We start from the raw sequence: 26,346 nt of genomic DNA, 5'->3' as shown, positions 1-26,346 counted from the left end.
GAATGATATGAAGACTTCTTACAGACTTGTGTACTGCGCACAGTAGAGGAACAGTTCCGAGACGATGACTGTTCAGATCAGCATGACAGTGGGTCCTGTCATTAAGCAGGCTGTGTGAAGCAATGATCCGTGGACAGTCACATTTCTGAAATGGACTGGCCTGCGCAGAATCCCGACCTGAAGCCAGTGGAACACCTTTGCGATGAGTTATAACGTCGATTTTGCTCCAGATCCCGGCATACCATGTGGCTAGCTCTCCTGATTTCGGCTCTTGAGGGAGAATGGATTGATATTTCTCCACAGATATTCAGACAGCTCACTGAAAGTATTCCCAGCAGAGTTCACACCGTCGTCAAGGTGAAAGATGGACATACCCTATGTACACTAACATGTGTCCGAATATTTTTGATCAGATAGTGTAAGAGAATTCTTTCGCTTTTCCACTACAGTGTAATTCTCAAATTTGGTTAAGCAAGTCGTTATGCTACCTTCTGCCACTCTTCATCACCTTCGTTCATGTTCCGTTTATCATTAAGCCATATTCTGCCTCGTGTACGTCGTCCGTCTTTTTTTTCCGACCAGGTCTTCTAAGCATATCTTATATCGGGCAAGAAGAGCTGCGAAGCTTCGAATTGTTATCTGTTCCATCTGCACTTTCATTCTTCTTCGGAAAATTTGTTTCATTTGTTTCATTGCTTGTTCCCTGTACGAGTCGAACGACAATAGAGATAATACCGAGAGCTGGCTTACTTCCGTTTTAATACAGGCTTGTAAAAATTTCGGAAAATAAAACTGACCTGGAGAATATTTCATGCACTTTAAGACAGCCAACCCAACTTACATCATTTGCAACTGGGATAGATGATGTAAGTTGGGTTGCCTATCTTAGAGTGCATGAAAAATTTCGTTTGGAAGTTGTATTTTTCCCCGTCTGTATTTCTTCATCTTACGGTTTCATCATGCCCAGTGGGGTTCTGTAGATGTTATGTATTATTCATCGGTCTCTGTTCGTTAGCCCCAAGATCCTAAGGATTGTGAAGGTTAGGAAATTTTGATACCCAAATTAGAGCAAAAGAAGTGAGTCGGCTGGAAGAGTTGCTGATATACACTGAAGCGCCAGAGAAACTGGTATAGGCATGCGTATTCAAATACAGAGATATGTAAACAGGCAGAATAGGCGCTGGGGTCGGCAAGCCTATATAAGACAAGTGCCTGGCGCAGTTCTTAGCACGGTTACTGCTGCTACAATGGCAGTTTATCAAGATATAAGTGAGTTTGAACGTGGTGTTATAGTTGGTGCACAAGCGATGGGACACATCACCTCCGACGTAGCGATGAAGTGGGGATTTTCCCGTACGACCATTTCACGAGTGTACCGTGAACATCATAAATCCGGTAAAACATCAAATCTCTGACATCGCTGCGGCCGGAAAAAGATCCCGAATCGTTGAACGTGAGAGAAGTGCAGCCCTTCGCAAATTGCTGCAGATTCCAATGCTGGGCCATCAACAAGTGTCAGCGTACGAACCATTCAACGAAACATCGATATGGGCTTTTGGAGCCGAAGGTCCACCTGTGTACCCTTGATGACTGCACGACACAAAGCTTTACGCCTCGCCTGGGCCCGTCAGCACCGTCATTGCTCTGTTGATGACTGGAAACATAATGCCTGGTCGGACGTCTCGTTTCAAATTGTATGGAGATGTTGGACGTGTGACAACCGCATGAAGAGATGGACCCTCCATATTAGCAGCGGACTGTTCAAGCTGGTGGACGCTCTGTAACGGTGTGGGGCGTGTGCAGTTGGAGTGATATGGGACCCCTGATACGTCTAGATACGGCTCTGACAGGTGACACGTACGTAAGCATTCTGTCTGACCACCTGCATCCATTCATGTCCATTGTGGATTCCGACGGACTTGGGCAATTCCAGCAGGGCAATACGATACCCCACACGTTGAGAATTACTACAGAGTGGCTCCGTGAACGCTCATCTGAGTTTAAACACTTCCGCTGGCCACTGAACTCCGCAGACATGAACATTATTGAGTATGTCTGGGATGCCTTATAACGTGGTGCTCAGAAGAGATTTCCACCCCTTCGTTCTCTTACGGATTTATGGACAGCCGTGCAAGATTCACGATGTCAGTTCCCTCCAGCACTGCTTCAGACATTAGTGGAGTCCATGCCACGTCGTGTTTGCTGGGGCCCTACACGATATTAGGCAGGTGTACCAGATTCTTTCGGTCTTGAGTACATACCAGCAGCACTGTCAGCTCTAGCCATCCCACGACTGTAGGGGACAGTGTGACGAGCGAAACGCTCGGCAGCGCGGGCGTGCAGCGCCTGCATCCGCTGCAGCACGCCCGGCCACACACTCGCGGGCGCGTGCGGCGGTCTGGCAGCCCCCTGACCGGCGCGCAATGCGGCTCGGCCGCTGCTCCGCGTAACCCGAAACTGGCCGGCCTTGTGCGTGCCAGTGACCGCCTGGCCGGCCGTGTTTGGCCTTCGGCGGCACGCTGCCAGGGGTCACAACACACTGCCGAACTCTGCACAAAAGTGTGCATACGGGCGGTGTGCAAAGAGCGCACCACGGCGCGCCTTAGCAGCCTGACAAACCGGTCGGTGTCACGTGACACTCCACTCGATGGCCGCTCCACGTCGTGCGTTGCTCCTTTTTTTTCTGCCTTTATGTTATTCTGTACAAGGCTGCTTCTGGGCGAGTCAGTGGCACCTGTTAGCGAGAAAAAGTGGGCCATTGTGTGAGGTTAACGTGCGCAGCCACTGCTGGTTGTTTTGCTTTTATCTTCACGCAGTATGGCCACCTTGATTTTGTAAACATGTGCCTTACTGCCCGCCACGTTACGGCTGATTTCTTTCAAAATTAACATGAATTCTGAACAAATTATTTCTGCAATAATGTCGCCACACGTGACAACCCATAAAGAGAAAAAAATTATCCTGCTACCGACGTTTTAAGAAAGCCAGTCACCTATCAGATAATAGCTTCTTCACTTTAAAGGTAGAACATCTGTGGGAAGCCAGCCAAACCTCACAGGGCTATTGAGTTACGATGTTTCTGACAAATTTGGGTTTGGGCGATCACAACTTCCTGTGGTATTCCTTTAAGCAATTGTAAATGTTTCAGTGTCACTTTTGGTGCTCTGAGTGGGAATACAAGCTGCACTGCAGACTACAAACTTCCATACTATTCTTAGCGGCTCACGTAGGGCCTAACCTAGAGTAAAACGTACTTGGTGTGGCCTACGGACCAGTCAGTTACATCATACGTGTTGTAATACTTTTATAGTAAACGTTGATGAAGCACCGATATTCATATTGAATAAATTATAGCCGGCCGGAGTGGCCGTGCGGTTCTAGGCGCTACAGCCTCGAACCGAGCAACCGCTATGGTCGCAGGTTCGAATCCTGCCTCGGGTATGGATGTGTGTGATGTCCTTAGGTTAGTTAGGTTTAATTAGTTCTAAGTTCTAGGGGACTGATGACCTCAGAAGTTAAGTCCCATAGTGCTCAGAGCCATTTCAACCAATAAATTATAATGTATTTTGTTTACGTGTGATTTCACGACAGTACTCAGAATCCTTGTAGGTGATTTCGTGAGGCATGAAATCGAAACATGTAAGTGCCATGATAATGACTCATATGGCGACCGTGTTGATGAGTAAGAAGTAGGTACGCTATCAGTCCACTAGTTACATTTGTGAAATGCTGTCCAATGAGGATCAGCATCGTTTGTGTGATTTTACTATTATCGAGATGAATTGCATATATTTCATTGGCGGTTTATGGCTACAGCTTTAGCGTACCTCCACAGCATCACGTAAACAAACCATTACTCCTTGTGAAGAAGACGTCAAAACCTAGGTAAAGGAGTTAGAATAACCCTCTCTTTCCTGCAACTGATTGTCTGTGTCTCAGTTTATCCATGCGAAGATTAATTCTGCATTTGGCACATCCAGCCATGTTCAGCGTTCAAGTAAGTGGTATCTACCTTATGAGCAATCCGAGATACGTCAAGTTTTGACATGTGGGCTTTAGTTTTCGAGGAATTGATTCATAACAAAGAAACTTACGCATTACAAAATTCTAAATCACCAGATTTGTAGCCTTCACTTAAACTACCTTGGAGACTAGAAAATTTTTCGTCTGCAGAGATCCTGTTGCTTAGAAGACATTACTTACGCCAAAAATTCTGAATAGGGTATGCTAGAATGGTGTGTTTAGACGAAATAGTCTCGAGTTACTGTATGCAACTGAGGGTCTCCGCACTTGTAAATTTGTTTATAGAAGTTTTCTAGCAGAAGAGAAGAGAAAATGCAGTCATTGAATGTATTATAGAAGGCCTAGCTAGCTCAGCCGGCAAGAACATTGCCCGAGAAAGGTTTTGCTAGAAATTAGTTTGGGAAGGCGTATCATCTTGGTCGCCAAATACGTGACACTTCCAAGTATGTCAATACAGTAATTCGATATTGCTGACATATTCATATGAGAGATCCCTCACCTGTACTGATAACTAAAATTTATTTTTTATTTAACCGTTTGATTTATTGATTTAATTTTATAGTGGCTATTTTCGACCAATATTTGATGCTCTTAAGATATAAAGATAAGAACAATAAATTGGTGCAAGGCAGATACTTTTTTTTTTACTTCGTTTTGTTTTTAGACCTGAATATGATGAAATATGAATCGAAACTAGTCATCATAAAAATAAATGTCCAGTGGAGACTGAAGTGAAGGATAAATTTTAAATTTACCAACTGTCAAAAATGCAAAGAAAGTTTAAATATCATTGGATGATTTATGCATAAAACTAGAATGATAGAAAGAACCAAGGAAAGTATTTACTCGTCTGCTAATCGAAAATCGCAAAGAGATCTATACTCCTAGATGTCTGGGACCGCTTCTCTTTATACAACTGTACCGACGTAGGTACTGTAGTAATTGCGCAAAACGCCCGCGTTGTGTTGCGTGACAGAAGAGCAGTCACTGGTACATTCCTGCAACACGACTCGCGACTTCTTGGGGATCACACAAAATGGATTTTTAGTGTGGACACGGGAACCACTTTTCCAAGGCACCGAGCGACATGGCGCAGAGATAAGGATTTAGATTATGCGAGACAGACGGGATTTAATTCCCCCTCTGATCTGGCCTCTTGAGCTGGGTCTGATTATTTCAGTGGCTTCACTAATTCACTAATACGAATTGCGGGATGTTTCCTGGTTCACGACCCGTTTCCTGCTCCATCCTTGTTCAGATCTGTGCTTTTTCTACTTTTCTAACAACGTCGTCACCGACAGAGTTTTAAATGAAACTTCCTGGCACATTAAAACTGCTCTACCACTTGCCCGCGAAAGGCAAAGGTCCCGAGTTCGAGTCTCGGTCCGGCTCACAGTTTTAATCTGCCAGGAAGTTTCATATCAGCGCACACTCCGCTGCAGAGTGAAAATCTCATTCTGGAAACATCCCACAGGCTGTGGCTAAGCCATGTCTCCGCAATATGCTTTCTTTCAGGAGTGCTACTTCTGGAAGGTTCGCAGGAGAGCTTCTGTAAAGTTTGGAAGGTAGGAGACGAGGTACTGGCAAAAGTAAAACTGTGAGGACGGGACGTGAGTCGATCTTGGGTAGCTCAGATGGTAGAGGACTTGCCCGCGAAAGGCAAAGGTCCCGACTTCGAGTCTCGGTCTGGCATATAGTTATAATCTGCCAGGAAGTTTCATATCAGTTTCCGCAGCAGAGTGAAAATCTCATTCGGGAGGATTTTAACTGATGATCATCCATCTTTCCAGAGACTCGCAGCTCCCAGGAAAATAACCACCTGCACTGTAATGGCGGGGTAGGTGTCGGAGTTCATCGCCCCCTGGTCGATTTTCACTACTGCATCTTCAGCAGGAAGTGTGACCTAGGTGCAGGTGCGCGAGCCACACACGCGATGGAATTGGAGGGGCTACGCTCGTTTACGCACGTGCGGCGCTTACCTCTGACCCGTAGCACTTGCGCGATGGGCAGTTGGCCAGTACCTTACGGAAGGACTCCTGTGGGCAGGCAGAGGGGTCAGGGGTCAGCCAACGCTTTCTGGTCTCGCTGCACGTACAGGAGCGAGGTGGTTGCCTGCGCGGGGCTGGTGCATCGGCGCCGAGGGCACCCAACCCACTCATTACGAAGGACTTCCGGCTGACGCGGACAATTTCATCTGCCGTTCTTAAGTCCACCACGTATCTGATTAATTCGCGGTCTGCATATTCCTTCGGTCGAGGCGACTTAATGCTGTCAGAGGGATCGCGTTGTTGACAAGTGCTGCACATTATTCCGGAACGTGAGTAATGTGAGGGCGACACTTCGTGATATGGTTTAGCATAAGCCAATTCCCCACAGTGACTGCGTGACGTGCTACAACAGAGTCACAACAACACACCGACAGAGATAGCGCAGTGGGCTCATACCTGGGAGGATGATGGTTCAGATCCCTGTCTTATTATACACATCTACGTTTCGTGTAATTTCCATAAATCGCTTATCATGCTTACTGGAATATTCCCTTTCAAAGGTCGCGGCCAATTTTGTTTCCCATCCTTCCACACCCTGAGTTTGTGGTCCGACTCCACAATGACCTAGTCGCCAGTGGGATGTTAGAGCATAAACTTGCTTCCTCTCTTCACAACAACAATAAAGTAGTAAATTACTGATAAAATGGAAAAGTGCTGAGCACGTTCAGTCACGTCGCATAGTCAGTCTCTAGTAATGTTGACTTGCCAGTCACTGTAAAATACATTTGTTGCGTACTATATTAACCGCTATCTAACTCTGTGCTCGTCCAATCGTCGAAGCTTACTTGCTGCTCACATTATATCCGTAGACATAATGTTAGTAATGGATAATTAATAGCTACGATATACGCACTTCTTATTCTCTTGTCTAACGCACGTGAGAATTTTCTAGTCTTCATCTGAAAATGGGCGAGATGATCATTACCACCACCGTGCCTCCCACGTTCGCATTTTCGCACAAGAGTCCTAATGGAGACTCAATAAGGCATAGGCCCATGATACAACCGTTGTCCTCGGTCAGCCCCTTCGAGGTATTTTTTTTTTTAACAGGTTTCGGAATTTAAGCGCCAGCAAATGACGTGGTACCTCACGGCTCCTACACGTACATATCTAAAAAGCTGGTCACACGAGCCGTGGTATCTATAACTCCCTAATCAGTGCAGGCTACCGAAGATGATCGAAAGTGACTCCTTTTTCTGTCCTAACCTTCACAACGTGGTTGTCTGTTCTCCGCCCGATAATATCTTGCGTACAGGTAACCGATTTTCCGTCACAAAAGCAGAATTTTACTAATTTTTATGTGATTTATATGTTGAACTGTGTGAGATTTTGAACCGGTATTTAAACGTAGCGTACATAGTACATAAAATACGTTATGATGTCGCACGCAAATTCCACGAACTGCACACAAAGTAGTTTTCGATCGCTGCTGCAGAACCTTTCCCACTAATTATCCAAGCGAGTTTGTTCTGAAAGCGAGCTCTCGTCTCTCAGGAAGTATTGTATGTAGAAGTGGCCTCGTACTGTTGATATCTTGCGCAATCTGCAACGATTTTCTTGTTGATTACGGTATCAGGACGTTTTCAAGATAAGGTGTAGTATATCCAATGGCCACGCCCATTGATGGCTAATAAGTGATCGGTTTGTGAACTGTTATTTAATTGGGACCGAATTTCATATTTTGCGAGTTCCCATGACGTATTCAGAAAGGGCAATTAAAGATTACAGCAACATGAGACAAGTGAATGGAAAGAAAGCATCGGCATCTGAAACAGAAAGTAGAAATCAGCTTCACGTGAGGCAGAAACTGAGAGTTGAAATCAGGGACTTGAAGTCAGTGAAAGTTGGAAGTCCGGTACCAACTCCGATTGGCTTTAGACTGGAAACACAAGTGGCAGATCGAGTTCCGAAATCCACAGTTTCAGTACAACAGTGAAATCGAGGTCCGGTTGTGGGCGTTTTAAGTTGCAAACTTGGCGCAGGTCGAGTTTGGCACGATGGAGGAGACCTCGCGAAATAATCCTGGCGTACGTTTTAATACGTGGATCACTGTTACACTGATAATTTACAATACTGCTGCCACATATCATAGAAGACCTTGAGAGGAAATTCTACGACATTTAATGTATTTACCATTTATGTCATCTGGAGTAATGATCTATTGAGTTGTTATGGAACTAATTTCTGAGTAGTTAAGTTAGGAGCTCTGCATGTGAGATTTTAACATTATACTTACATTTTTTATTCAGAATAAATAGTTTCTGCCAGTTGGACTCGATACAGTAAAAATGTTTCTTTCTTCCTGAGACTGAGGCAAAGTATTTGAAGCAAGAGTATGACTTTGACACTCCAAGAATTTCGATCACTGCGACATTGTGACGGGCAAAAACCTGTTTGGATGGGGTGGGCTAGTTTGTGAGGAATCGCTTAAACTTTACCTCCAAACGATAATACAGTTGGCGATTCCAAAGTGAAAGCTAAGGTATGCTTCCCGTCGTAACTCAATCTTCATCGGCAAAAGACACGTTAAGGTGGTTCAGGAGGCCATTGAAATGATAGAAAGTACATCAAGAGACTTGTCTTACTCACAAAATTGCTATTCCAGCTGTTTGTGAGCTATTCTATTGCACCTATCAAATTAATCATTTGAGTATCAACATTTGTAGCCCTTCAGACCTTTGACTGTCAGTAGTCCAGTCTTTAAGATGGGCTTTCTCGTAATGCCGGAAATAACATGTCACCGCCACGTCTCAAATATAAACAGATTTTATCGAGCGATTTCGGAAGAGAATACTGTGTTTATCCGAGATGTGAAGAGCTACCAAGAACTATGAGAGGTGAGGTGATCTCTAGGAAAATTTCCTCTCGTATTTTCCTTGGCTGCTTACAAATAAATCACTGACGTTACGTATCTGTCGTAGTTATACAGTGGTATTAGTGCAATGTTACTATTATTACCAAAAGAGTGGTTCTACATATGGAGTACAATACGTAAGTATTTGACACTGCCACAACTATCAAACGGTCGTAAAAATAAAATGAACATTTTAACTTTTTACAGTAAAATAACGTGTTTGGAGATGACACAACATGTCACACAACGAAGTAGTAATCGTAATAAAGTTTTATTGCGTAAATTCAGATTTCAGCAACCTACGCGCACAGGCCGAAGAAAATAGTAAAATATCTTGTATATAATGACCGTATGAAGTAATTTCCTTCATTACTTAATCACTACCACTGCTTGAGACTTAGAGATATGCCGTTAACGTTTCATTGAACCTTCCTACCATGCAATGCGAGCTTAATACGACACGAAAAGATGAATAAATGTTCGATAGATCATGATTCATGCAGATAAGCTAACAGAAAACCGTTATTTGTTCTTCTCATAACGTGATAAAGCAAATAAAAGTATTTATCACGAGCACTGATCTATACTGTATTACGCACCGATGTCCGGGTTTTTAAATTAAAAGCGTAGACACCCAAGAAACCTGAAATTTGGTGCCTCATTTTATGCTTAGAGAACAGTCTAAACTACAGGTGGCTATTACGTAATATATTTACGAACTTGAACTCAAAATTCAAGGTCAGTCTAAATAAATGAAACAGTTCTGTGCATGCCTTGTTGCTCCAATGCAATAAATATTTTTCTTCTTTTATCGCCCCGCCCACAGAAGTAAAATGCCTAACAATTTCGGAAACTTCGGCGACTTGCGAGACAATGATGATGTAGGACACACAACACCCTGTCCCCTGCCGGGAATCGAACCCGGGCCCCCTGCGTGGTACGGGGAATGCTACCGCTACGCTACGGAGACGGATAGGAAATAGGAACAGGTTCAGTGACTGAATTGAGTGGACCATTTTACATTCTTTCACCAGCAGAAGTGTCTCTGCAAAGACTGTAAGTGAACAGCTGCAAAACTTTATAAACAGTAAATTGTTGTTTTCAAAGAAAGATTTTTTGGTGCACTGGAATAAACTGTATATTCACTTGTAATGAAGACAAATCCTTGACTCTGAACCTGCACTGAACGTCTGTAGCGCAAGATGTTAAAGAGCCCAGTTATCCCGGTGGGACTAATCACTAAGAAGAAGAATTTCTATCACAAGACATGTGTTTTGGGTAATGCTTGCAGTAATAATCCATGAAAGTTGTACGGTAACTGCAACTAATCAACACTATAGCCACGACGTTTAAAATAGCTCCTGCGAGGTAGACAACCCGCTCACCTCACTGTCTGTGGGGATATCGGTCGCCATCTACACGTGTAGAAAAAATTACGCTGGTTGTTTTCGATGATTCATTTGGCTGAAGCGATCGCACTGTTCTGTGAAAACTTGCAGCACAAGTACCGGGAATGCCTAACACACCACTTTATTACGAATAACGTGGCTCTTACAGCTGCCAAGTACTGTCAGTCACATTCCACGTTAAACTGTTAAAGTTAGTTTACGATTTCCCAGTAAAGCACTTAGTGGCGATAAGTGCTTTGCTTTGTGCATACATCCTGCAATGAAACAAAGAGCGCCATCAATAATGTCACCCTATTTTGACACAGGGAAAAGGAAACTGGGTAGTTACGAGTGTAGGGTTACACAAAAAAGTGGTTAGGAATTTCTCAATCCTACACATGCATTTCATTACAAGTGGGATTTGTAAATCAAATTGATCCCTTGTGTAACAAGCAATTTTCTTAATAGCGTTGCAGCCAGTACACTGGAAACATTAAAATAACATTGTGAGCCGAAGTGTTATACTTGTGAGAGATAAATTTAAAAACCACATAAAATATACAAAATGCACTAAAAACGAATACATAATTGAAAGAAAACGCAGTGAACTTATCACATCCTGCAGAAATGAAGACAAGATAAAAAGAACGATGGCTTTTTTAGAGCTTGTAATGTGTGGTTATAGCCTCCAACGAAGTACGTTGCGAAGCCCGTTACGGAAGCAGGAGTACTACGACTAGCTGTGTCTTGCTGGCAGTCGGCCACGTCGCAATCCGAAGAGAGCGAACTCGCAGAGCCGTCGGCGTGCAATCGGCTGGAAAGTCCGGAGCAGTCCTACAAGCTGTTTCCTGTTCTTGTTGTTTCTAGGCATTTCAGTGGTTCTCTAAGCGCTATAATTCGAGCAGCATCTGGCACTACGTCACCGGACATGCCACATTCCTGTCCAGATGACATGTTTACACTGAACTGACTGTTACTGCTCGTAGCAGATTCTCCGATAGAACACGTACTCTACCGTACAACATTGACTATCTTATCGGGCATCCGACGTTCGATAGTAGCAGAATCTCATGTATTCTGGCTTTGAAGTAACAAACATTCAGGTGAATTTTCACCAAGGTTTATGCGGTCTTGCATAAAGTGCTGTCGGTATTGTAATTTCGTTGGCTGGGGTCCCGCAAGGTTTAGCGTTAGGTCCTATATTGTCCATTCTGCACAGAAAAGTTGGCGGGTGGTGAGGCAGTCCTATATGGCAATGAAGTAATTTTATTTAAAACCATTGTTAAACTTAATTTCACAGCTAGGTAACTCCAGCGACATACAAACACATCTAGCTAGATATGCAATTTACTACTTACAAGGGAACCTCCCCATCGCACCCCCCTCAGATTTAGTTATAAGTTGGCACAGTGGATAGGCCTTGAAAAACTGAACACAGATCAATTGAGAAAACAGGAAGAAGTTGTGTGGAACTGTGAAAAAATAAGCAAAATATACAAACTGAGTAGTCCATAGGAAGATAGGCAACATCAAGGACACTGAGACCGCAGGAGCGCCGTGGTCTCGTGGTAACGTGAGCAGCTGTGGAACGAAAGGTCCTTGGTTCAAATCTTCCATCGAGTGAAAAGTTTAATTTTTTATTTTCAGTTTATGTGACAAACTCTTATGTTTTCATCACTTTTTTGGGAGTGATTATCACATTCACAAGAAAACCTAAATCGGGCAAGGTAGAAGAATCTTTTTACCCATTCGCCAAGTGTACAAGTTAGGTGGGTCGACAACATATTCCTGTCATGTGACGCACATGCCGTCACCAGTGTCGTATAGAATATATCAGATGTGTTTTCCTGTGGAGGAATCGGTTGACCTATGACCTTGCGATCCCATTGGAGAGGCACGTCCTTCCGTCTACTAATCGCACAGTTTTGCGATGCGGTCGCAAAACACAGACACTAAACTTATTACAGTGAACAGAGACGTCAATGAACGAACGGACAGATAATAACTACGCAAAAATAAATAAAGTAAAATTTTCACTCGAGGGAAGAGTTGAACCAAGGACCTCTCCTTCTGCAGCTGCTCACGCTACCACGGGACCACGGCGCTCCTGAGGTTCCGGTCTCCATGATGTTGCCTATGGGCCCATGGACTACTCAGTTTGTATATTTTGCTTATTTTTTTCACAGTTTCACACAACTTCTTCCTGTTTTCTCAATTGATCTGTGTTCAGTTTATCAAGGCCTATCCACTGTGCCAACTTATAACTAAATCTGAGGGGGGTGCGATGGGGAGGTTCCCTTGTTAGTAGCGTATTAAAAGATCTTGCACTCAACGTTGTGCTCACTCCTACTTGATGTATACACCTTTTACTGTGTGGCCTTATTGTCTTTAGCTAACGGATAAAGCGTATTATTTTATGTCTTACTTGTCTGATTCTTTAGACTAGTGAATTTTGAGATAATTGTTGCCCTGCTGACAACACGTTAAAGGTTCTCACTGACAGCACTTGGTGCTAAACTGAGTGGAGCTCCGAGCCTTAAACGGTTGCTGCGCCTCCTGCGGCAGACGCCTGCGTTCGCTGACCTTACTGTATTTGTTTTATCATCGTATTTTACTGGTGTTTGGTGTTCTTATAGGGTACTCAGCTTCTCATTAGTGATGACGTAAAAAACTATGTTTGAGGACATACGGACAGCATAGCAGCTGATTAGAGATCATAATAACATATTACAGTAGTTGGTGGAAATAAACAGTACAAGTATATTAATTTGTACTCAAGTGATATTGCGATATAATAATCTTATTATAAAATTACATCCGTCATGTAGTAAATTAGGCCATACTTAGACATTCACTAAGGCCTGACAGCTGGAGGAAGCTCACTGAAGAACCAGGCCGCTGTAGCGCAACCTGCTTCTGCATTGTGTTCGTTACTTTTTCGGTCAGACGGTCCAGATATCTGCAATGCCTGCTTCGACGTGATGCACCGTGCATTGTGTCATGCTCATGTTGTAGGAATTTTCGTTGTTGTGGTCTTCAGTCCGAAGATTAATTCGATGGAGCACCCCATGCTACTCTATTCTCTGCAAGCCTCTTCATTTCCGAATAGCTTCTCCATTCTCCAACCTTATGAATCAGTTTGCTGTACACACCTCTCTGTTTCCCTCTACGATTTTTATGCCCCGGCACTTTTCTCCGCTACTAAACTGGTGACGTCTTGATGTCTCAGAGTGTGTCCTATCAATCGATGCCGTCTTCTTATCAGGTTGTGACGTAATTTCTTGTCTCCGCAGTTCTATTCGACACCTTCTCGTTAGTTAGGTGATCTACCCGTCCAATCTCCAGCATTATCCTGTAGCGCCGAATTTCGAAAGCTTCTATTCCCTTCTTATCTAAACTGTTTATCGTCTACGTTTCACTTCCATACATGGCTACGCTCCATAAAAATACTTTCAGAAAATACTTCCTGACACTTGAATCTATATTCTATGTTAAAGAATTTCCCTTCTTTATAAACGGTATTCTTGCCATTGGCAGCCTGCCTCGGCCGTCATCAATTACCTTGCTGCCCACATACCAAAACTCTTGTACCACTTTAAGAGTCTCATTTCCTAATCCGATTCTCTCAGCATGGCTTCATTTAATTCGAATACATACTATTATTCTTGTTTTACTTTTGTTAGTGTTCATCTTATATCCTACTTTCAAGACACTGTCCGTTCCGTTGAAGTGCTCCTCCGAGCCGTTTGCTGTGTCTGACAGAATTGCAATGTCATCAGCAAACCTCAAAGTTTTCATTTCTTCTCCCTAAACTTTATTTACTGCTCCAGATTTTTCTTTTGTTTCCTTTACTGCTTGCTCAATGTACGGATTGAATAACGTCGACGTAGACTACAACTGTGTCTCATTCCCTTCTCAACAACAGCTTCCCCTTCATGCGCGTCGACTCTTATGACTGTCGTCTGGTTCCTGTACAAGTTGTAAATGGCCTTTCACTCACTATATTTACTCTTACTACCTTTAGAATTTCAAAGAGAGTATTCCACTCAAAATTGTCAAAAGCTTTCTCTAAGTCCACAAATGCTATGAACGTAGGTTTGCCTTTCTCTAACCTATCTTCTAAGGTATGTCGTAGGGTCTGTACTGCCTCGCATATTGCTGCATTTCTCCAAAATCCGAACTGATCTTCCCCCAGGTCGGATTCTACCAGGTCTTTTCATTCTCTTATAAAGAGGTATAGTATTTTGAAACCGAGACACCTGCTAGCAGCTGCTTTCAATGGAATTGGAATGTTTATATTCTTCTTGAACGCTGAGGGTATTTCACCTGTCTCTTTCACCTTGCACACCAGGTGGAAGAGGTTGTCATGGCTGTCTCTCCAGTGTGAGTAGTTCGTCTACTACTGGCACATTGTTTCAACTCAGCTCTTTCAGCGCTCTGTCAAATTCTTCTCGCAGTATCGCATCTTCCGTCTCATCTTCATGTTCATCTTCATTGTGGGAATACACTTGTAAAAAATATGTCGCGTCTGTGACGGTAGTTACGAAGTAGCTTATCACGGTCCAGTCGGCGCCGTAAAACAGAGTTCCGCAGCCGTGAGAGCTGCATTGGCGTATCTTGAGAAACAGGGCGGCAACGGGCGAGACTTCCTGCCGCGGCGCGCATTGGGAAAGCCGCGCCGTGCCGTCTGGCTGTCTGTCTGTCTGTCGCAAGGGGCAGCAGCGGCGGCGTCCGGCCGAGAGGCGGCCCGGGGCAGCAGCAGGTGGCAGCTGGCAGGGGAGGTGCGGAGGCGGGGGGCGAGCCGCAGTCAGCAGGTAAAGTGCACAAGTAGCCAGCGCTCGGTCTTCTGGGTTCCAGAGGCACTGCGCTAGTGCCGTAGGGTTGCGGCAAGTTGAAACGGAAAGGGAGATGTATACAAATGTACTGCAAACTCCGTCCCTTGAAAATTTCTCTCCTTCGTATCTCCTCTGCGTTACCCCAGATGACGTGTTAGTGACCTCATTTGTACTAAGATTTCAGCACACGCGAGATACCTATTTGCTTCCATCGCACTGAGTGGAATGCATAAGTTGTAATAAATGTTCACCAACCTGCAGTCTTGTATAGTTGCTGTCCCCTGCGCAGAACAGAGCACGTACGTCGTGAGTCCGTTATCTTGAAGCTCTAATAAACTCTTAGCGCGGAACTGATACTGTATAAATAAATCTTCATTAAGATTTTTTAATATGGGATGCCAGTCGCTTATTACCAGTAGATTACTAGAAACTGGTATTAAAATCCATGGAGAAGAAATAAAAGCATTGTAATTATGTGAGAGACACCAAAGGACTTGGAAGATCAGTTGAACGGAATGGACAGTGTCTTGAAAGGACGATATAAGATGAACATCAACAAAAGCAAAGCGATGATAATGGAATGTAGTCGAATTAAGTCGGGTGATGCTGAGGGAATTAGATTAGGAAATGAGACGCTTAAAGTAGTAAAGGGGTTTTGCTATTTGGGAAGCAAAGTAACTGATGATGGTCGAAGTAGAGAGGATATAAAATGTAGACTGGCAATTGCAAGGAAGGCGTTTCTGAAGAAGAGAAATAACATCGAGTATAGATTTAAGTGTCAGGAAGTCGTTTCTGAAAGTATTTGTGTGGAGTGTAGCCACGTATGGAAGTGAAACATGGACGATAAATAGTTTGGACAAGAAGAGAATAGAAGCTTTCGAAATGTGGTGCTACAGAAGAATGCTGAAGATTAGATGGGTAGATCAGGTAACTAATGAGGAGGTATTGAATAGAATTGGAGAGAAGAGGAGTTTGTGGCACAACTTGACAAGAAGAAGGGACCGGTTGGTAGGAGATGTTCTGAGCCACCGAGGGATCACCAATTTACTGTTGGAGGGCAGCGTGGAGGATAAAAATCGTAGAGGGAGACGAAGAGATGAATACACGAAGCAGATTCAGAAAGATGTAGGTGGCAGCAGGTACTGGGAGATGCAGAAGGTTGCACAGGATAGAGTAGCATGGAGAGCTGCATCAAACCATTCTCAGGACTGAAGACCACAACAACAACAACTAGAAACCGCACAATTACATTCCACTTTATGAATCACAACTAATTTCCATTCTTCACACGTTCATAATAAGTAAACAAACCAATGAACTGCGTCTTTGCGTAGTTACATATCCAGATAACCACAATTGCTAATTAAGTCCTTAACCGATACCGACTAAGGCAGCTGAACCAGCTCTGATCATACAGCCGAACCACTTCGTCTGCCGTCCAAGTAAGGCGTGATCAGAAGTGCTTCCTCTGCCTTTTCGTTTAGCAGTTGTTTACTATTCTGAGGCTTATTAACACTTTAGAAATAACGGAATGATAGCCTGTTATTGAGAGATGCTTTGAAATGAAATGCAAGTAAATTAGCTGTTTAGTTTTTCTAATATTAATAACCGAAGTTGATCATTTTGGTGCGCAACTTCCGAACGCAGCAACCAGTCGCGGAGAGGGACCGCAATTTAGGCGGTTTTTCTCACGATACCCGTACCTGACACCACATTACGTCATCTTCCCACTGCTGCCTCCTCAGCTGTTCTAACAAAAGCTTATTGTACCTGAATATTACAGGCCAGAAGTATTACAGGGTGTAAACTTTCTTTTTTTTCCCCTTTATTGTTAATCCATGCCTCAGATGCGGGCCGGCAGCGGCCTACATACACCGCTCTTCGGCCAATAGACACAACAGATAGACATAGAAGACAGAGAAATATAAAAAGCGTGGTAATACATGATGAGCATTTCACAATATATTAGAAGTCGTTCGACGGAAGGCACTGTACACAAAGGGTGTCACCATTCGAACAGACGAAGACATCCTGTTTCAGACGCGAACGTAGGAGAAGACCGATGAAAATAAGGCTGTAAACCTGGTGCCATCTATTCTGAAGTAAATCCAGACAAGGAACGACCAAGATCTAAATTAGTAATGAGCAAGTAGTTATTATATTGATAAATGTAGTTAGTGAATAGCGATACTTTAATGATTAATTAGCTGGAAATTGTTGCCTCTTTCAAAAGAACAATCAAAGGAAATTATAGAGTAATCGCTATTATACAGTATGGTTTAGTTTCTAGGTGGCACACTCGCACACTGGCGGAAGAAAAGTGAGTACACGTAGAAAGACGACGTCGATTTTGATCCAACGACGGCATAATGCACCTGGGGCAGAGTAGATGTACCGATAACGTTTTCAACGTCGTCGGCCACCAGACAGCATAGAGGCGTAGCTACCAGAGGGCTGTCCGTGTCCACTCTTTAATGGGGGATGCTCACGAGAAAAAGGCTCAGTTTGGTGCAAACGTGGCGTGTGAAGCTAACAGACAAACATGCCACGGAGACGCAGTCGTGCTTCCTACAGCCAAATGAGCGAATTTGAAAGGGGCCAAATTGTGGCTTTCTGAGTGACGAGATTGTTCTTTCGGACAAATACCACACAAGCTGCACGTGCTGATTCAATTGTGCAATGATGCTAGTATTAGCAGTCACGTGATTATCCTCACACACGTAGAGGAGGTTCCGGACGTCCACGCAGCACAGACTCCCGCCAGGATCGTCGTATTGTAAGGGCAGACAGCACAGGTAAAAGGGCCTGTCAGCCCAGACGTGTCAACAAGGACTGTATTTAACCGGTTATTATGGTTCAAATGGCTCGGAGCACTATGGGACTTAATTTCTGAGGTCATCAGTCATCTAGAACTTACAACTACTTAAACCTAACTAACCTAAGGACATCACACACATCCATGCCCGAGGCAGGATTCGAACCTGCGACCGTAGTGGTCGCTCGGTTCCAGACTAAAGCGCCGCTCGGTCACACCCGCCGGCAAATGAGAGTCTCCACACCTACTATTCCAAACTGGGTGCCCCTATGTCCCATCCGGCCTACAGACATACTGGGTTGAAAAGAACAAAATTTGTTCTATAACAGTTCTATAACTCTCAAGAGTACGGAATCAGGAGTAAGGAATGGAAAAAGGTTCTCTCTCTCGTACCTAATCTTCACTCCTACACAGAAACTTTCCATGTCTGCTGTAGCACCCTTCTGTCCAAATTTCTGTTCAACATCTATCCTGACGAACCGGCATCACCTGCTTGGACTGTCTGCTTAACCGTCAGCCCCCTGCTTGATGTCTACTCGAAACATAATCATTTCATATGGCAGACGCTGCGTGGCTATTATCCTTACAGAACTATTCTCCACAAGGATAAGTCAAGATGCAGGTACAAGAAGGAAACATATTTAAAATTGACGTTTCACGTCCATTAAATTAAATTCACAACCACCCTGAAGTTCTTCCAATGTTTGGATGGTGAAATGGTTAAAATGGCTCTGAGCACTATGGGGCTTAACATCTGAGGTCATCAGTCCCATAGAACTTATAACTACGTAAACCTAACTAACCTAATGACATCACACACATTCATGCCCGAGGCAGGATTCGAACCTGCGACCGTAGCAGCAGCGCGGTTCCGGACTGAGGCGCCTAGAACCGCTGGGTCACCACGGCCGGCTTGGATGGTCAACCAATACATCTCTTACAGCAATGTTTCCATCAACAGGGTATTCCTTCACAATTGTTAGTCACTTTCTTCTAATTCACTAAAACCGAAGTAACGCTTTAGTTTGTAGATATATGAAATAGTAAAAAGGGCGCCCACAGCAGTCAGTAATAGTTCAGGTTATTACTGCCACTGATGAAGACGGTATCTTCTTTGACAATCTTTGAAGCTACGACTTTCAAAAAAACGGTTCAAATGGCTCTGAGCACTATGGGACTCAACATCTTAGGTCATAAGTCCCCTAGAACTTAGGACTTCTTAAACCTAACTAACCTAAGGACATGACACACACCCATGCCCGAGGCAGGATTCGAACCTGCGACCGTAGCAGTCCCGCGGTTCTGGACTGCAGCGCCAGAACCGCACGGTCACCGCGGACGGCTGCTATGACTTTCGCAATGGCTTCTACGGTTAGTAGTGGGTATCAAATCACACACCGAAGCTGCTTTGAAACCCGTCTCCACGATGTCACCTTGCTTTAATTGGAACAACCATGTATTCATCTCGACGAACACAAATCTGACAGTATCCAGTCGTAATGTACCGCAGCTTTTCGCCTTCCGTTGTTCCTTTGTAATGACCAAGTTTCCACAAACAGTTGATTTGTTGTCTATTTGTAGAGCAGTGGCAGATGCATTTTCATAAACTTCGTCCATCTACCTTCATCCTACCATCATTCAACTTACTTTGTCGTACTCATCCTACAGACCTTCCTTCACCACCGAGGTATACTGGTTGTTGGACACGCAACAATATTCGATTATAACCAGTCGCGGCGTAGCATTAAGTAGGAGCACCAGGCGGTGCTACCATTTGCAGGACTTTGGCTTGGGTATTCGTAATCTTTTCATCCCTCTTAGCAATTTCTCTGCATACTGCCGTCAAACACGTGACGAGAATGTAGTCCAAAGGCTCACTGCGACAGCATGGCACCGATGACTCGCGGCATAGTGGAAGTTTCGCCTAAGTGCTGTCCTCGAGACACCACCTGTCCCCTAAACCAATCAGGTGTCACACTCATTTCCTCTTCATGTCATCCAACGACTACCTATTGCTTCCTCTATCCATACACTTCATCATACTCACTTAATTCTCTACATTCGTTCCCACAGAAGGTGGGCTAAGACACCTCACATGCTGCTGTGCTGTCACCATATCCAAAGGCCTTCGTCACGTTACTCCCTATTTCGCTGCACTGTATACCTGTATCACGTCCTTATTTGTTCAGGGTGAAGTCCACAACTCTCACTCGCAGCCAAGGAAAACAAGCAGGCCTTTCCTTTCATTTTCAAATCCCCTCCTCCAACCTGCCCCTGCTACCCCCTCCTCTGACTATCCCCCACGCTCTTCCGTACCTCCCCCCCACCCACCCTCACCGTCTCCACTGACATCTACAAAATGGCTGCATTGTTTAACAGTGGATTTCCCTAACGCGGAGAACATGAGAAGATCCGTTCGTATAGTCTGGCACTTAGGAATTGAAATATTTCGTTCACTCGTCATACTTAATGGCGCGACATCATTTAGGCAAGTGAATGTCTAGTTTAGTTATATGATTTAGTGATTTGTTGCACGTCAGCTACAGTTGCAGTTTATGAGTCACCACATCAGGTGGCGAACGTCTGCAAAATAGCTGTGGAGTAACCAAGTGCACAGAGAGTATTGTATCCTGTACACTGAAGGTAGTGTGAAACAGTGTTGTTATTGAGAGCGTGAAAAAAGTAAAATAAGGCGCTATCTGGGTACAGGCGTCAACGACAATTTCTCGTTCGCTTTAGACAAGAGATCCGTATTTCTGTGTGACGCATTCAGGCTGGAATCTCACCATAGCTTTCTTGGATGGGGCACTATGATGGCGAAGGCTTGTTAAACACTCAAAAATTACACGAATACTTAGTTAAAGAGTTTATACCCTCAGATGCTGCAAGTCAAAGCGTTACGTAGTCACAGAGGATGAAAACGACATAAAGTGTTCTATTTTCATAGACACGGGGGACGGGCTGAAAAAAAAAAATCCTGTCAGGAATCTTTAGCTACCGGGACAGCTTTGACATTTCAGCTAAAACCAGCGAAGAGCACAGTACTCTGTGTTTTCATACGTGCTATAACCATAAATTGGGCACTATTAGTATTTGGAGTGGGGGAAAAAAGTAGCTACTCGCAACTTTGCTGGGAACGACATCATTCTATTAGGTGACGGAAACTAAAGCAATTTTGTAAACAAGCGAAAGACAGGTGGCTGCCAATTAACGTGATAGGGGAGCGAACGGCGGCATGTTCGCAGTTCAGCAGACTGGGAGCGTTTTGCGGTCGCGGAGTAGGAGGACGTGCTCGGCACGTGCCTTCGGCATTACCCGAAGCCACGGAGGCAGCCACTGGTTACACAACTTAGCGCTGCGCGACTCCAGATTCCGGTCTTCGTCCAGAGAGTTCTGAGGGCTAACTGCAGGCGGGCACCGGCAGCCTATGTTTTTCTCCCCCTACGGTCACAGAACTTTCCGGAAAATGAGCCCGAAAACAGTGTGCTACGGGCAGAGGAACTATCAAGCAGATGGCTGATGTACGCGAGCACTAAGCAATCGTGAACAGAAATTATGGAGATGTAAAACGAAAATACCACAAGCGAAGGCCAGCATTTTGTGTTCCGCCACCGGGAGAACGTCTAAGGGTACCAGAAATATAATTCTACGTTTCTCAGATTCCAGATCCCGAGATGGTGATAAAATTATTAGTGGTTTGCCAAATTTGTATTACGTTAATATGAGAACAGTTATTACGGAAATATGTCTTTAAATACCATGCAAATACAAACGTGGTACAGTGGCTAACGTGCTGAAATCACGTTTAGGACGAGCGTAGTTCAATTCTCTGTCTGATTATCCGAATTTAGTTTCTTCGTAGATTGTCTGCATCATTTAACACGAGTACGGCGGTGGCTGACTAAAGGCCGGTTTCACACGTCACCCTAGTCCGTTTCCAGTTTTCGCTCTGTCACTAATGGATCCAATCACGACAGGACGTTAAATAATGACCTAATCATTATCCATTTCATAGTCACTGCATTTAGAATGTGTAGATGGCTCAAATGGCTCTGAGCACTATGGGACTCAACTGCTGAGGTCATAAGTCCCCTAGAACTTAGAACTACTTAAACCTAACTAACCTAAGGACAACACACACATCCATGCCCGAGGCAGGATTCGAACCTGCGACCGTAGCGGTCGAGAATGTGTAGATTCTTATGAACACCTGCTATGGTACAAGATGTCATCCGAGGGGTTACCACGACATATTCCGAGGCATTACGTGTAGCATATGAATGATGTATTGGATAAAATAAGGATATAAATAATGTTCTATTTGACTTACGATATTGCGACTGCTGGAGATATTGTCGTTACAGGTTCATTGTAATATATTTACTCACTGGTTGGAATGTATGGTGTTGGCAATCCGTAGCCACTGTTTCATGGAAGCTTTCACAGATCAGTGACGAGCGATTTTCTGGAACTTTGCGAGATTCGGTGAAACGATGAGCGTCGTTTTCCCAACAAGAGCTCTTTTGTCGTCGTCGTAGGGACATTAAGAAGTGGTTTGCTGAGACAAGTACTTATGTCTAGACCCTTTCCAGCTTTGTGAATATCGCGCAGCACAATACAAGGTTGACACTGTCATAAAGCTTCTAAGGTACACGACATACAACTATACTATTCACTGTAGCTGCCTTCGAACACTTTACCCGGAGGAATATTTATGTATCCGTATTATGTGCACAGAACTGTTGTCACAGGACAAAGAAATGACGTTTCCGATGGCCTCGTAAACTCAGCAGAAGGTAGCCGGACTCGCTACACTTGGAATCATTTCTGGAATTCGCGCAGACCGTGTCACAGAGTAAAGCATGCTGGCCGAGAGGGGAACTGTCCTGTTAAGTCAGTAACCGCCTGCCTTATTGACAGAACCGGCAGAAAAACACGTGATGGATTTGGCGTCCCGCCAACATTTGCCCGTTACTTTTCGCATTTGTAGCGCAGCTGTTGGCGGGCGGTGCTCTAGAAACGAGACACACTCCTCTATCGTTGAAGGTCAAGGTATGGAATCAACACGCGAACATATACATCTGTGCGGCCCTTACCAGAAACGAAATTTTTCCGCGCAAGGAGCCTTCCGTTGTCACTTGGACGAATGTTGCCACAGCCCACCAGATGATGCTAATATGCTATCGTTAATACGTAAAAAACAGTTGATCATTAAATTTTTGGTAATCTAGTAGGGGATGAAGCATCTGGTAAAGCGGTTTTTTCCCTTCGTGAAAGAGCTTTAGCACCAAATTATCATGGTAAACTCAAGTAGATAACTAGATTTCGGGACTCAACACTTAGGATCTCAATTATATGTGTGTTACAGAGTAACAATTTTGTATGTCGTCTCCGCTCAGTGCAGAAACAAATTCTTCCGCAAATCGCATTTGTACTACAGTGGATGTACAGTTGTACATCCACTGAATCCAGAGTGTGGAAACGCTGAGATGATAACTACCTCAGTCCTTAAAATTTCGGAGAGTTGTTCCTTTTATGAAGGTCACTACGTCCTGTTTGTGCACCAGAAGTATTACTGGAACGCTGTAGAACAGCAGCTAAATTCTTCGATAAAACGGTTGTGGCAAAGTGTACGTTAAACGGTATGTCGTAAAGAGGTCGGAAACTCTCACTGCTGAAGGAAAACGACTACCGAGGTTAGAGCGAGCACTCGTCCGTGGGTGATTGGCAATAATATCCGGAGTATTGGTTTTGTCGCACGTGCGGCTAAAAAGTGGTCTAGAAAGTTACCGTAGCGACGTAATCTGGAAGAGGAAATGTTGTCATGCCAGACGAAAGTGTGTATCCCACGGGAATTGTTGCGGTCAGTAGGCGTGTATTCGTATTGCACTAACACGCAAGAGTTGCAGGCATGCCATTGACTCTGAGGGCAACAACTTCACGGTGTTTAGCACAATAGCTGCAGCTTCGTAAGAAACTCGAAGTGTGAGCTCCATTTGCATGCCAAATCGCACAATGAGAATTTAAAGAGTGTTGACTCGTACTTGGAAAGACAGCGCTTCAAAATTTTCGTAATTTCGGTTCAAATGGCTCTGAGCGCTATGGGACTTAACATCTGAGGTCATCAGTCCGCTAGACTTGGAACTACTTAAACGTAAGGTGAGCTCACACATGCGTGCGCAAGGCAGGATTCGAACCTGCGACCGCAGCAGCAGCGCGGCTCCGGACTGAAGCGCCTACAACCGCTCGACCACACCGGCCGGCTCCGTAATTTTGCTAAACCACTTTGAGCTTGATTCTTGGTTGACGTCACAGTTCAAACCTTGCCCAGGCCTAATGCTACATCGTTAATGATCACGATTTCGACGCAGCGTTGGAGCTCTAATCACTCTCCTCCCGTAAAGCAACAGAAGGCGCAGAAGAAGAAAAGACATTAAACACACAAAGATAAACAGCGGGTAGAAACACGTGTCGTTGGGACCTATGTACTGAACAAACACTCGTTTTACTTCGTGTAACTTCGACGAAACTTGACAGTACAGTGATGGTGACGGAGCTGAAGGGGTTTATATGTGTTATATTCTCGGTGCTACTGTAAGGAATTATTTGTCTGTATAAATCGCTTTGGTGATTAATGGTGGTGCATTTCGACAGGTACAGTTTGTAACCCTAAGTCGCTCTTAAGTAGTAGACATGCAATGAGTTGGTGACAAAACGGTCCCTCGTTTTTGAGCTTTCCGAAAGCGCAACTGATTTGGGAAATCTGAGAAGCCGAAGTTTACTTCTGGGTTGAAAAATGGTTCAAATGGCTCTGAGCACTATGGGACTTAACATCTGAGGTCATCAGTCGCCTAGAAATTAGAACTACTTACACCTAACTAACCTAAGGACATCACACGCATCAATGTCTGAGGCAGGATTCGAACCTGCGACCGTAGCAGTCGCGCGGTTCCAGACTGTAGCGCCTAGAACCGCTCGGCCACCCCGGCCTGGCTTACTGCTGTGATTGGACCACTCGTCGCTTCTGGGAAGGACATAACACTGCGAAGGATCGTAAATTTTGTAATCGACGGTGAATAGTAAGGGAGGTAAGTGCAATTTAAAGTGCGTAAGAAGCTCTAAAACAGTCGCACAGGTAGAGAGCGTAACGTTGAAGAAACCGTTGTGATGTTTGCATCAAGTCATTTGGGGATATCGAAGTAAATCTGGAAAATCAGGCCGCGCGGGATTAGGCGAGTGGTCTAAGGCGCTACAGTCACGGTCTTTGCGGCTGGTCCCGGCGGATGTTCGAGTCTTCCCTCGGGCATGGGTATGTGTGGTTGTCCTTAGAATAATATAGGTTAAGTAGTGTGTAAGCTTAGGGACTGATGACCTTAGCAGTTAAGTCCCATAAGATTTGACATACATTTGAACTTTGGAAAATCGGTCAGGTGAATGGGACTCTTCTCCATAATAGAGCTCGTTATATGAGCTGTCTCCCAAGGTGATGTGAAGAAATTAACTTTTCGTCGATATCGAGGCCGTGCGTAGCGAGGACTAGTAGCTGATTTGGACAAGTATGCCGAGGGCTTTGCGAGGAACCTATTCGCATGGGGGTCTGCGCTGACAGGACACTACCGAGAATATTGAGCTAGGACAGGGGCTCCGCTCCGTACGAGGGGAGTTGCCGCCAGCTTGTTCGGCCGCAGTGGACGTAAGTTGTCGCGGACGGTCGAGTAGAAGCGTCACTGAGAGCACAACGAGTGTTTGACCACGCGTACGATCCCTCCGTTCGACACTGGAGACTCGGCCTGCAGCACTTGTGGTACTGTGGAGACGGCGCGGCTAAGCTACGGGGAGCAAAGCGGCGGACTCACCCTTCTTGGAGCGCCTGCGCGCCGCTCGGCCCTCGCGGCCGGCGGCATCGGCCGCAGAAGCGGCCAGCAGCACCATCAGCAGCAGCAGCAGCAGCGGTGCGAGCCTCGGCGTGGTCCAGTCCATGGCGCAGGGGTGGAGGTGCAGGAGCGGTGCGGGTCCGTTCGGTGCGCGCTGCCGCCGACGACTGAGTGGCGAGCGGCGGTCCCGTGGCGCCTTAGCGCGCGCCGTTCACCTGGCTAGCCTATATTTTCACTTCCCACTGCCGCGCCGCGCCTCGCCCGCTCTCCGCTCGCCGCGCCGCTCTATCACACGTTAGAAAATGCGCGCGCGCGCGGGGGACCCCCCCCCCTCCCCCAGACCTCACTGCTCTGTCTCGGCGGCCCCCACCCCCACCTCCACCCCCACCACCAGCGCCCCACCCGCTGCTGCGGCGGCGGCACGGGTACGGCGCGCCCCGCGCGTGCCTGTCGCGCGCCCCGGCGTGCTGCTCTCTGCAGGTGAAGGGCGGCCTTGCGGCCGGGCAAGG

At 45.2% G+C, this 26,346-nt stretch overlaps 1 protein-coding gene across 1 annotated transcript in view; it reads right to left on the bottom strand.

Moving 5' to 3' along the window:
* Nucleotides 1-26,006, bottom strand: part of LOC126253693 (uncharacterized) — a 212,076-nt gene extending 186,070 nt beyond the window's left edge. Inside the window, exon 1 of the mRNA XM_049955219.1 lies at nucleotides 25,820-26,006. Within this exon, the coding sequence (XP_049811176.1) occupies nucleotides 25,820-25,943 (124 nt within the window). The 5' untranslated portion in view covers nucleotides 25,944-26,006. The remainder of the gene's footprint in view (nucleotides 1-25,819) is intronic.
* Nucleotides 26,007-26,346: the final 340 nt, after the last annotated feature.

The sequence above is a fragment of the Schistocerca nitens genome, chromosome 4 (assembly GCF_023898315.1).
Source record: "Schistocerca nitens isolate TAMUIC-IGC-003100 chromosome 4, iqSchNite1.1, whole genome shotgun sequence".
NCBI classification, from domain to species: domain Eukaryota; kingdom Metazoa; phylum Arthropoda; class Insecta; order Orthoptera; family Acrididae; genus Schistocerca; species Schistocerca nitens.
The sequence above is the reverse complement of the archived record's forward strand: the minus strand, read 5'-3'. Positions and strand labels throughout refer to the sequence as shown.